The following is a 13,347-nucleotide window of genomic DNA, read 5'->3' on the forward strand; positions in this document are numbered from 1 at the left end:
GTCAGCAGCCTTCCCCGTAGGATGCACCATTGCAGGAATTTCCATTGCCCTTGAAGACCCAGGGGGTCACCACAATGGGGGAAGGAGCCTGGGGGCTGCAGTCAGAGGCCTGAAAATCGCCCATGGAAGATGACAGTGAGAGGAGGAAAGATCACCACCTCCAGGACGGGTCTGGGCCTCTGACCACTTTGGCACCTGATCGTTCTCACTCTCCTGCTATCCCAGCAAAGCATTCTAAAGTTCAGAAAATACAGAGATTAAGAAATCACATAACCATGTCCCCTTTACCTACAGATGACCAATGCTTACATTTTGTTATATTGGTTTTCCAGCCTTACCAAGAAATAAAGCATCACAGATAAACATGAAGTTCCCCCAATCCCTCAGGCCCAGTCTCTGTTTTCTGCTTCTTCCTCAGAGACAAACACCCTCTTGAATTTTGGATGTTTCTCCAGCTTTAGTATCTTTACAAATGGGAATTATATGATCTCTCCATATGTCATTTTGTGTTTTTCTTTCACACAAATTACCTTATCCCCTATATGTCATTCAGTACCTCTTATTCTTTACTCAGAGTTATGTTTTCGATATTCACCCATGTTGAGATATTTATGTATATTTCCCTGCTTTTAACTGCTGTAGTGTTACATTTTTTGAATAAGCCATTTAAATTTCCCCACTGATGGAAATGCATTTTCTTAATTTATCATGTCTTCCCTGTTGATGTCAAGTCCTAAAATACCAGTGCTTGATAAATACATATTCCACACATGTGGAATGGAATGGAATATATATTTTTATTATTATTTATTAAATATTATTTATTTTATCTAATCTGCTTTGTTTAGTGACTGGTAAAAAGCACATTGCACAGTGGAGTAATCACTAAGCAATATTCTCCTAGAATGCTCTTATATTTGTGGAGTAATCACAGGGTTCCCCTTAATCTGTAAGCAAGGCAGATGGGGTGAGTTCAAGAGGAAAGTTTCAAAAACTTACCTTAATTTTCATTTCCACAGGGGACTGGCCCACACTGAGGCTGGTGAATGGCCCCGGGAGATGCTCTGGACGGGTGGAAGTTTTCTACCAGGGCACCTGGGGGTCCGTGTGCGGTGATGGCTGGGATCTGAAGGAGGCACATGTCGTGTGCAGGCAGCTTGGGTGTGGCCGGGCAGTGTCTGCCCCCTTGGGTGCCCATTTTGGTCCACGCTCTGGAAAGATTCTCCTGGACAATGTGCACTGCAGTGGTGAGGAGAGCCACCTGGCCCTGTGCGTCCATGATGCCTGGTTCTCTCACAAGTGCAGTCAGGAGGAGGATGTTGGAGCCATCTGCTCAGGTGAGAGGTCTTTGTGTGATCTGAATGACTTTGAAAGAATGGGTTATTACAGAAACTGAGCAATCAGCCTGTGGTCCCATCCAGCAATGGTGATGGCTTCCTCTCTTTACACTAACAGGTTCTCTGATGACAACCTCCTCCCTTCCAGGTAAGGCTGACTCCAGCCATTTTTATATCCCATTCTTAGCTCTAGTTCTGGATAGCTAATATTTATATGTGTGATAGAAGTGAAATGAAAATGACCCCATTAAATCAAGCTGTGAGTAGTTTACAGAAGTTGATTTGTTGGGTCCATATAGCTTGAAACCTAAAAGGTTTTCCCAGTCTATAGTTCAACCCACCATAACACAGGGAACTCAGAACACAGGCATGGTACTGACCTTGCTCTCATGTGCTCAGGTTCTCTCTGAGGAAACCTGCTAATCCTGACCTGAATGACCCTTCTTCTGGGCAAATGCCTGATGGTAGATCTCAGGCACAATTTAGGTGCGACTTGGTGGAGAGCTCGACAGTGAAGAGCAGTATCAGCAAAGGAACCAACTAACCACCCCATCACTCAGGTGTAGGAATCTTTCTAAGTTAGAGTGAAATTACCAGGTTTCCAGAGTAATTAGATCAGAAAATAATCCTCCTGGAGTCTGTGGGACCTTGTCCTTTCCAACAGGTGAAGAAAGAAACAACATCAGTTAAAAATTTATCCTTATGTGCCTTTAGAGTTCCTCTGCCATTAGGAAGAACCCTGAGCCATTGCAATCTTTTTTTTTCTTTCATCCTAAAGCAGTTGGTGTTTTATTTTATTGTGTATCATAATTACCCAGAGGGCCTATTAATACACGGGTTGCTGGGCCACAACTCCAGAGTTCCTGATTCAGTGGGTCTAGGGTGGGGTGTAAGAATTTACAATTCCAACAAGTCCAGGATGCCTATGTGGCTGGTCTGGGGATCACAGTTTGAGAACCACTGTCTTAAAAGAAAGAAGGAATCTTTCTTATCCTAATAAATAGAAGCAGAATTACCATCATCTTCATCATCATTATCATCATTCTCACCATCATCATCATCATCATCACCATTGTCATCGTCATCATTATTGTCAACACCACCATCATCACAATTGTCATCATCATCACCGCCATTGTCATCCTCATTATCGTCATCCTTACCATTGTCATCATCATCACCACCATCGTCATCATCATTGTCACCACCAGCATCATCACCATTGTCATCATCACCATCATCACCTTTGCCATTACCATCATTGCCGTCCTCATCACCATTATTGCTGGCATCGTCATCATCACCATTGGCATCATCATCGTCGTTGCCATCATCATTGTCATCATCACCATTATTGATGTCACCATCCTCAGTGCCATTATCCACATCCTCATTACCAATACCATCACTACCACCAGCAAAAGCTATTCTATCTGGTAAGTCAAACTTTGTATTTATGCATCACATCTCTGGTTGTTTTTAGTTTACATGCTTTTTAACTGTTATGTGTACACAAAGCTAAGCATCCAAACAAGAGTATGAGTAAATTATTAAGAGATTTGCAAATATCTGTATATCGATGAATATGTGAGAAATCAGGTCTCTGTGGATGATTCATTTTCTATTTATAGCTAGGAGTCTGAGGCTGCATTCATGGCCTCTTCTTCATCTGATTGCTACTGTCCTAATCCAAATTCTCATCACCTCTTTCTCCCTGGATGAACACAGGCTTCTCTTAACTGGCTTCCCTGCCTGCTTGCTCCCAACATTACAGTCCATTATTTACATGCAATCAAAGTTACCTTTCAAAAGTAAAAGTCAGAGGACACCTGAGTGGCTCAGCCAGTTAAGTGACTGCCTTCTGCTCAAGTCATTATATCAGGGTCCTGGGTCTAGTCCCATGTAGGGCTCCCTGCTCAGTGGGAATCTGCTTCTCCCTCTCCCTCTCCTTGCTCATTCTCTGTCTCTCTAGTAAATAAACAAAATCTTTTTAAAAAAACTAAAAGTCAGACTTATTGAGATCTAATTTATTTACAGTAAAAATCACTATGTAGTTTAAAGAATTTTGACAAAAGGTTGAAGTTGTGTAACCATCACCACCAAGATATAAAGCATTTCTATTACCATAAGGAGTTTCCTCATGCCTCTTTTTAGTCAATTCCCTCACTCAACACCTAACCACCCCTGTCCTGGCAACCACCAATATTATTTCTGCCCCCATAGGTTTGACTTTTCCAGAATATTATCTAAGTTAGTCAGATAATATGTAGCATTTTGTGTTTGGCTTCTTATCATAATGCTTTAGAGAATCACCCATGTAGCTCCATGTATTAGACACCCATTCTTTTTTATTGCTGAGTAGTATTCTACTTTACAGATGAGCCAAATATGTGTATCTATTTGCCACTTGATGGATATTGAGTTTATTTTTTATTCTTGACTATTATTAATTAAGCTGATTGAAACCCTCATATACAAATTACAAACCATTTTCCAAGGTGGCTATACCATTTTGCATTCCCACCTAAAATATATGAGATTTACAATTGCTCCACATACTTGTCGACACTTGGATTTTCTACTTTTTGTTTGGTTGTTATAGTCTCTCTCCTATAATGAGAATGATATCTCTTTGTGGTTTTAATTTGCTTTACCCTATGACTAGTGATAGTAAGTGCATTTTAATGTGTTTATTTGCATCTCTTCTTTGGTGAAGTGTGTGTATAAATCTTTTATCTTTTATTTTTTTAAGATTTATTTATTTATTTATTTATTTATTGGACAGATAAAGATCACAAGTAGGCAGAGAGACAGGCAGAAACAGGGGGAAGCAGGCTCCCTGCTGAGCAGAAAGCCCAGTGTAAGTCTCGATCCCAGGACCCTGAGGCCGTGACCTGAGCCGAAGGCAGAGGCTTTAACCCACTGTGCCACCCAGGTGCCCCTAAATCTTTTATCTTTTTTTAATTGAGATATCTTATCATGTTGTAAGATAGGTCTTTATATATCAAATATTATACATTTTAAAATACTAGATACAAGTATTTTCTCAGATGTGTGTTTGGCAAATATTTTCTCTCAGTCTATAACCTGCCTTTTCATTTTCTTAAAAGTGTTTTTTGAAGGACAGAATTTTTTCAGTTTTAATGAATTCTGATTTCCCAAGATTTTTTTTTTCTTTAACCAAATAGGCTTTTGTGTCTCATCTAAGAAATCTTCACTTGACCAGAAGTCTGAAAGATTTTTTTCCTGTTTTCTTCTAGAGGTTTCATAGTTGTCAATTTTACATTTAGCTCTATGATCCATTTTTGTTGATTTTTTAATTTGGTTCCAAGGACTTTTTCCATATACATCTTTAATCATTTCAATACCATTTGTCTAAAAGACTCTCCTAATTCCACTAAAATAATTTGGCACTTCTGTCAAAAATAAAATAATCATTAATACTTGGGCCTATTTCTAAACTCCCTCTTGTCCCTCTGACTTATGTGACAATTCTCATGCAGATATCACATTGTCTCAATTCCTGCAGCTTTACAATAAGTCATGAAATCAGGTAGTGTGGATGCTTCAACTTTATTCTTTTTTCTTCTTTTTTAAAAACTGTTTTGGTTAACCTAGGTTTTTGGCCTTTCATATAAAATTTTAGAGTCAACTTGTCAATCTCTACAAAAAATATCTTGTTTCATTTATTCTTCTCCTTCCCCCTTAACTCCCCATGTTGCATCTCCACTTGCTCATATCAGGGAGATCATAGGATAGTTGTCTTTCCCCGCTTGACTTATTTCGCTAAGCATGATACCCTCTAGTTCCATCCACGTCATCGCAAATGGCAAGATTTCATTTCTTTTGATGGCTGCATAGTATTCCATTGTGTATATACAAGATGGGATTGGGAGGGAGACAAACCATAATTGACTCTTAATCTCACAAAACAAACTGAGGGTTGCTGGGGGGAGGGGGGTTGGAAGAAGGGGGGTGGGATTGTGGACATTTGGGAGGGTATGTGCTATGGTGAGTGCTGTGAAATGTGTAAACCTGGTGATTCACAGACCTGTACCCCTGAGGATAAAAATATATTATATGTTTATAAAAAATTAAAAATTAAAAGAAATATCTGCTGGAATTTTTAGTTTAGATTGTACTGAGTCTATATGTAAATTCAGGGAAAACTGACATCTTAATAATACTGAGTTTCTGATCATCAATAAGGCGTATCTCTTCATTTATTGAGATCTTTCATTTACCTCAATATATATTTTTCCATGTACAAATTTTGCTCATAGTTATCAGACCTATCCATAATAATTTCATGGTTTGGGATGTTATTGTAAAACATATTTTTAAAACTTTCTATTTTGATATTTATCTTTGTGGGTAGGGAATTATATTCCCAAAACAAGGAAGTATTTATCATTGGAGATACTATGGTAATTTTTGAATATATTCATTTCTTAGTTTATAAAATTCTTTCCTATCCATTATCAGATTTGATTCGAAGTTTTACAGATCAGAAAACAGATGTTCATTTGTAATATGTGGTAGAGTAAGAATCAGGTTCCAGAGTAGAACACTCCTGTCTTTGGACTGGAAATTCACTAAAACCCTTTAGAACTGGCTTTTGTATTTCACCAAGAGATACTAGAAATTGGTTTGGTGTGACAGGTAACTTTCCCTCTTCTCAGCTTCAGTTGTGCATCTATGAGGGGCTTTTCATCACTAATCATGTTTTCTTTTTATTGTAGTTGCTGAAATGACAATGACACCCATTACCTCCGAGGAAGAGCAAACACCAACAGGTATTTAAAAATGCAGCTTTTTTTAGTTTATGCTGAAATCTTTTAGTTTATAATTTATTCAAGTTTCCAAGTTATTTTGTGTTTCTAGAAAGAAGAAGAAAATAAAAATTAAAAAATAAAAATAAAATTACGAATAAAAAAAAAGAAGAAGTTTAATAGCAAACATTGCTGGTAGTCTCCAGTCCCTACCAGAATCCTTTAGGCAGTTAAATAAAGATGTTTCTGAGAATATGCCCCCAGAACTACCAGATCAACATGTTAAGATGAATTGTACACACATACACACACACACCACACAGGCTCAATGGTCTGATGAATTTGGGAAACATTGCAGTAAAAAAATTAAACAGGTTTCTTTACTACAGGATGTCTAGGAGCCTTTAATATACAGTTAATCCTATAAATGCCCACTAGAAGTCATATGAGGCCATGGTCATGACATATACTTGACCCAAATTCCTTTTCATTATGTATCATCTCTTAGGAAGTTTTCTGCAAAATATCAGTAAAGAAAATGTAAAAATCCTAGTATCTGGGATGCATACATATACTACCACATTATTCTAAGCAAATTAAAATGCAGGGCACCTGGCTGACTCAGTCCATGGGGCAGGTGACTCTTGATCTTGGGGTTGTGAGCTTGAGCCCCATGTTGGATGTAGAGATTACTTAAAAATAAGATCTTTAAAGAAGTACCTATTCCTTCATGTCCCTGAATGTCTGAATTCAAGGTCACTGTCCTCTAATACGTGTGCTGCCTGAAAGAGGTCTACACCCGCCCCTTCCACACATTTCTCAAGACAGCTTCCCCTGCTCTCCACAAGAGGACATGTCCTGTATATTTCTGTCTTTTCTGTTGGCATCCTTCATAATCCACCTTATATTACATTCCTTGTATACGTATCCCAGCTTCTGAGTGAGATATAAGCCTTTTAAACGCAGGTGCTGTGTCTCAGTTTCTTTGTATTGAATAAGTATTTGTTACGAATGGTAGCTCACAGCATTATTAATTTGCAAAGCTGATTTTATTGCCTTTAGGTCTCCTTAAGTATGATGTTCTTAAGTTTATCTTATTTCTTTTTTTTTTAAGATTTTTATTTATTTATTTGACAGAGAGAGATTACAAGTAGGCAGAGAGGCAGGCAGAGAGAGAGAGGAGGAAGCAGGCTCCCTGCTGAGCAGAGAGCCCAATGCGGGACTCGATCCCAGGACCCTGAGATCATGACCTGAGCCGAAGGCAGCGGCTTAACCCACTGAGCCACTCAGGCGCCCCAAGTTTATCTTATTTCTTAAGAATTTATTTCCACTGGGCCAAGGAGTCAAAGATAAGTTTACCATGAATATCTAAAGCATGTCCAAAAAGCTAAACAATCTTATTTGATGGTGATGATGGTGACTTACTTAGATGAATCAAGAGAAAACACAAATTTCCAGAAGGGTCTTATAATGGATCCTTCCAGCAGTGTGCTGCCTTTTTTCTTCCTTCTTGACTGACTGATAGTGACCTAGCTTTGTGCTTCCTCCTAGATGAAAGCTTTTCGGAGACTTCACTGATCTTAGCCCCTGAAGACTTCACACCTCCACCCACAGGTATGGGAAGTAGTTCCTGAGAATTTAAGGGATGATGGGAATCATAGAGAGAGGCATTTCTCCAAGCTGGAGAGAAACCACAGGCAGGGTTAAAGTGGGAAATGACCCACTTATAAGGCATAGCATTTAGAGCACTTTTCTTCATCATTTTTCACTTTTTCTGTTGCCATAACTTCCTCATCTGTAAAACGGAAAACCACGCCCACCACATGGGGTTGAAAAAGATTAAGAAAGAAATGTTTAAGTTAGTGGCTTTCTAAAACTCTGGTACTTCACAGACCAACAACAAATATTAGTTCCTGTCTTAGGTTCCTTTACACAGTAAAGCCATAAAGAAAGATTATGAGACAAAGGCACCAATTTGCTATAAGACTAATATAGTCTGACCAAAAAGGGGGACTACCTAGCAATGACCTACATAAGGATCGTCTAGTTTCCTATTTTGTCAATACATTAACATCTCATATTTCTACCCTTATTAATGGCAGAGGAATAACATATAGCTAAAATGATCAGGAGACCTTAGGAATTCTGAAAATTTCTTAAAGAGAGTTTCGTATTTTGACGGGCACCTGGGTGGCTCAGTTGGTTAAGTGACTGCCTTCGGTTCAGGTCATGATCCTGGAGTCCCAGGATCGAGTCCCGCATCGGGCTCCCTGCTCTGCAGGGAGTCTGCTTCTCCCTCTAACCTCTCTCCTTTCATGCTCTCTCTCTCTCTCTCAAATAAATAATCTTTTTTTAAAAAAAAAAGATAGAGTTTCATATTTTGATAGGAGGATTTAGTAAAGACTCATGTAAGGGATGTGAAATTGAAGACTGTTCTGGCTGTGACTCTGTGGATACATGAGAACTGTGTGATCTTGCATATTTAAAAGCAGGGATATGACCACAAAGGATAAAGGGAACCTTCCAGATGGGAAAGCCAGTATCACCACTGTTCCACCTCCTTGTGCCTCCCCAGGGGCCTGGATGGCAGTGAGGCTGGTGAACGGCACAGGCAGGTGCTCAGGCCGAGTGGAGGTTCTCATCCAGGGCACATGGGGAACCGTGTGTGATGACCTCTGGGACCTGGCTGAAGCCACAGTGGTATGTCGCCAGCTGCAGTGTGGGCTGGCCGTGGCGGCCCCCACAGGGGCCCACTTTGGGGCAGGCTCCGGGAAGATCGTGCTGGACGACGTGCAGTGTGCGGGCGCTGAGAGCCACCTGGGGCAGTGCGTGCACAGGGGTGAGGCCGGGCTCAACTGCGGGCACCTGGAGGACGCCAGCGTCATATGTGCAGGTGAGGTGTGAGGGGCTGTCACCGCCCACAATGTCACTGCTTTTATTTCTGTTCAGGCATTCTCCACCTGCACTCACACCAGCCATTACACAATGTATTGAAGAAGCCCCCCCGACCATATTGTAAGCCTCATGATTAGAAGCCAGTTCTGTGCCTTTCAATCTTCAGGTACTGATGGTCCACCAGCCTCCAGCCCCACCCCAGGGCTTGAAGCGTTTCCCTCAGTGGACACACTCACAGGTAGGTCACCTTTGCTTGCTGCATTTGCTTTTGCTTCTGTTGACCCTCTAGAAGACACTTCCTCCCTCAATGAACACTGTGCTAGAGGTACGTCAAGACAGCAGAGCCGCCGAATTCCTCTTTACGGTGCAAATACTGCAGATAAGAATGAGAAGGGGCAAGACTTTTACAAGATGGGATGCTTAACCCTCACTGGAATTCTCAAAGCATTCCTTTTCTGCCTCTCCGAACTTATGGCTGGGAAATCCAAATTGTATTCCACTGGTTCAGGGGTTCCGTCCATTGCAATGTAGTCAGTCTTAAAAGGACCCAAACAGGCTCAAAGCATTATGAAAAGCAGATGACGCCCCCAGTGCATCTGCCTACCTATCAGAAGGGGGCAGTGGGGAGAGTTCCTCAAACTGGTGCCCGTAGGGGATGGGGACGGCCGCAGAGCTCCCAAAGCTGAGGCACCCGGTGTGGACACGGTTCCTCCAGCATCCGACCTGTGCTGGGTCTCCCTGTCCCCTGGCAGCAGCCATGGATGGCACCTGCGGGTTATTACTGAAAGTTAAGGTCGGCGCCACCAACACCACTTGGCCAAGGAGGAAGTGACAACACAAATCTGCTCTCTGCATTAACTATCCAGTCTGCGGGGTTAATTGCTACTTGACATCTTCACTAGCCCCAAAATGTTATGACAGTAAATTCTTCCGACAAGTGTTTGTAGAGACAAAATGGGCAACAAGAGCTGCTGAAAATCACACATTGCTTAGGTAACCCAGGGTCTGGGTGAGTTGGCCAAACACCTAGGGCAAAGCTAAAACGTCCCCTCATTGATACTAATGCCATGTCCCCACTTGCACACAGCCGGTGGTTTCCTAAAAGAGAAAGAAGAGAGATGGCAACAGAGAGAACCAGAAATGGACTCACGGGCATTCCGAGAGCTAGAGTGCACAGGCCATGGGCAATATGGCAAAACCTCATCCTAGAGACTGGAGAACGAAGTGTTAAGACAGGGCAAAGGGAGGGCTTCCCTGCCTCAAGCATCGTGGGGGAAACCAGTGACAACACATAGTTGTCATAGTTTTGGAATGTTCCTATTGTAAGCATCTTCTTTCCTATATGGTAATAGCAGGCTCTTGGTCCCAAGTGATGTCCCTGTTTGTACCCCTTCACAGGTGATGGACTGTCAGCTACCATACCCACAACGCGCCCTCCTACCCTTCCCTCCACACTCGCACCAGCAGGTAATGTGTCCCTGTGACTTGCCTAGGGCTGTGCTCCAGGTTTTCTCAGCATCTAGTCCGTGCCACACACAGACGTACGCGCTTTCGCTATTCTGTTCCACCACAATAACCATAAAGGAAGGTGTGATCTCCAGCATTTCACAAATGCATCAACAGAGGCTCAGAAAGGACATGAACAGAAGACACTCTGTGATGCTAGAGTCACACGACCATACGTGGTGAGGGCTGGAGCTCCCAGAGCCACCCCGCTACGGGGATCAAGTTGGTTTCACAGTGTTTTTCTTGGGCACACGGATCGATGTGGCCCCTGGGTGTATTAGCGGAGAAAGGCGTGAATGAGGACTAACTGCTCATCCCAAGGTGGTCTGAGAAAAGTCCGTGGAAATGTTGCATGTCAGGTACATGACTAGGCTGTCTACAGCAGAGCCTTACTGTGACGGAAGAGACTAAAGACAGAATGTTCACTAGTAATTTGGACTGTCCATTTCCCTGCACTGTTGCAGCTGAGCAACACTGGTCTCCTTGGCCGAATCTAGGCCTTCTCCTTAGCGCAACGAGCTAATGCCTCCCTGCCTTCAATTGCAGAACTAACATTTCCATAAGCCAAATCTCCTGTACATCTCCAGGTAACCAGCAAACAATTCCTCTCAAAATCACCTGGGGTATTGACTTCCAGGTCTGTTGGGCTACACTGGCAGAAGACAAGTCCTCTCAATACGAAGAAATAAAAAAGATAAATAAAGAAAGCTACAAAATCTGTTCTTTTACTGTAGGTGATGGGGGTTGTGACCAAGAGACAAAATTTCTGAAAATTTAAGCAATTATCACCATGCACTCTACCCCAATACGGGAAATTTCCCTGCCCTCAGAGAACTAGGTCTCCAGTCTCTCTCTTGCTTGTGCCTCCCCAGGGGCTTGGATGGCGGTGAGACTGGTGAACGGCACAGGCAGGTGCTCAGGCCGGGTGGAGGTTCTCATCCAGGGCACCTGGGGAACCGTGTGTGATGACCTCTGGGACCTGGCCGAGGCCACAGTGGTGTGTCGCCAGCTGCAGTGTGGCCGGGCTGTGGCGGCCCCCACAGGGGCCCACTTTGGGGCAGGCTCCGGGAAGATCGTGCTGGACGACGTGCAGTGTGCGGGCGCTGAGAGCCACCTGGGGCAGTGCGTGCACAGGGGTGAGGCCGGGCTCAACTGCGGGCACCTGGAGGACGCTGGTGTTGTCTGCACAGGTAAAGAGCTGTTGTCATTTTTTTTTTTTACCATGACATCACTTCTTTGTCTCTCCCCTCACATATTTCTCTATGATTATTTTAATAACACTTACGTTATAAATGGCACTGTAGACCTTAGCTTGTGTTTTTTCTTCTGACAATTAGGTGGTGATGGTTCACCAGGCCCCACTCCAACCACAGAGCCTGAAAGTGCCACCTCTTCATACACACTGTCAGGTAAGTCCATTCTTTGCTCGGTTCTTTTGCTTCAAGACTTTCCTCCCTAGAATGTCCCTTTCATAAGGCGTGTTAGGAGGGTCTTCACACTGAACAACTTCAGGGGCACCACCCTTGTAGAATGCACTGTGGAATTTTGTCCCCATGGAGGTCATCACGTGTTATTTGTGAATGGTAATTCCTGGGGTGGTGCAGTTCAGTAGCCCACGTGGTTGAGTCACTCCAGGGTGGAATTGTTATCAGCCACTCTACATGCTACCACACTATACAGAGGGGCCCAGAGCAGAAGGCGAATCAGGTTTCTCACTTCATCATCTAGACCTCTTAAATAATTCCTGACGTTGCTAAAATGAAGCCTGCGTGTTGAGAATGTTGAGTTGACTCCAAAGGGTTCAGAGGCTCAGTCTATTAAAATTAATTCAGTTAAGTTTGAGTTAATTTCTACCAACTATGATTTAAGGTGATCGACACATATTTTTAAAACTGCTTAAAGATTCACATACCAGTAGATATTTGTGTGATCATTATATAGCATCCTTTTAATTTCAAGAATCTGGAGAATACAGGAACAAATAAGTGGTTAGAAGAAGACACAACATATAAAAATGAATAGTTCCTCTCTCTGTAGATATTTGATAGGAGAGCAATGAAGCCCGTTTCCTTAAGTACACGATACACGGATGTCATCACAAAATGGTTGCTGGTGAAATTCTCACTGACATCAGCCAAACACTCATGAGTCCCCTTCTTTCCTCTGATTGGAACTGAGTCTCAGTTGCTTCACCATTAGGAGTAAAGCTTCTGGTGTTTTTGACATACTAAGACTGATTCTACATCATCCTATGGACAATGAACCAGAAGTCCAACTAAAAAAAAATAAGTTATATGTATTTTCCCTTTTCTATTCCAGCCCATTTTAAATAACAAGTTTGGTGGCTTAACAATTTCTAGATAGTCTAGTTACAAATTATTTAAACATATCACAATAATGAAGTGACTAGTCAATTGTTTATATATGTAAAAGAATATTATGAAAAATATCAAACTCACTGACAAATGTTAAGGACAGTATCATGAACTCTTTGGTACCCACTACTGAGCTTTATCAAATTCTAATATTTTGCTCTAATTGCTCGAGATCTTTTTAAAAAGAAAACCATACAACAATGCAATTAAAGGGTCATACCTTGTAAGCAAGTGGGATTTTTTTCTCTGAGATGTAAGGATGATTCAACATATACAAATCAATAAGAGTGATATGCCACACTAACATAATTAAAGATTTCAAAAATGGGTGCAATCAATGAAGGGGATTAAGAATACACTCATTGTGATAAGCACTAACATATAGAATTGCTGAATCACAATGTTGTACACTTGAAACCAATATATCATTATATGTTAACTACACTGGAATTACCTTTTTAA

At 41.8% G+C, this 13,347-nt stretch overlaps 1 protein-coding gene and 1 long non-coding RNA gene across 2 annotated transcripts in view; one reads left to right on the forward strand and one right to left on the reverse strand.

Moving 5' to 3' along the window:
* LOC309860490 (scavenger receptor cysteine-rich domain-containing protein DMBT1) overlaps nucleotides 1-13,347 on the forward strand; it is a 117,559-nt gene that overhangs the window by 31,015 nt on the left and 73,197 nt on the right. The window contains exons 12-21 of the mRNA XM_082722661.1: nucleotides 1,020-1,337; nucleotides 1,456-1,485; nucleotides 2,342-2,773; nucleotides 6,080-6,133; nucleotides 7,661-7,723; nucleotides 8,685-9,002; nucleotides 9,171-9,242; nucleotides 10,403-10,471; nucleotides 11,383-11,700; nucleotides 11,848-11,919. Coding sequence (XP_082578787.1) covers nucleotides 1,020-1,337; nucleotides 1,456-1,485; nucleotides 2,342-2,773; nucleotides 6,080-6,133; nucleotides 7,661-7,723; nucleotides 8,685-9,002; nucleotides 9,171-9,242; nucleotides 10,403-10,471; nucleotides 11,383-11,700; nucleotides 11,848-11,919 — 1,746 coding nt within the window. The remainder of the gene's footprint in view (nucleotides 1-1,019; nucleotides 1,338-1,455; nucleotides 1,486-2,341; nucleotides 2,774-6,079; nucleotides 6,134-7,660; nucleotides 7,724-8,684; nucleotides 9,003-9,170; nucleotides 9,243-10,402; nucleotides 10,472-11,382; nucleotides 11,701-11,847; nucleotides 11,920-13,347) is intronic.
* Nucleotides 6,168-10,252, reverse strand: LOC309860513. The gene is made up of 3 exons (XR_014309414.1): nucleotides 10,155-10,252; nucleotides 9,252-9,377; nucleotides 6,168-6,217 (listed from the first exon to the last, which is right to left on the reverse strand). It is a non-coding gene; the product is annotated as an uncharacterized lncRNA (long non-coding RNA).

The sequence above is a fragment of the Mustela nivalis genome (assembly GCF_964662115.1).
Source record: "Mustela nivalis genome assembly, chromosome: 2".
NCBI lineage: Eukaryota > Metazoa > Chordata > Mammalia > Carnivora > Mustelidae > Mustela > Mustela nivalis.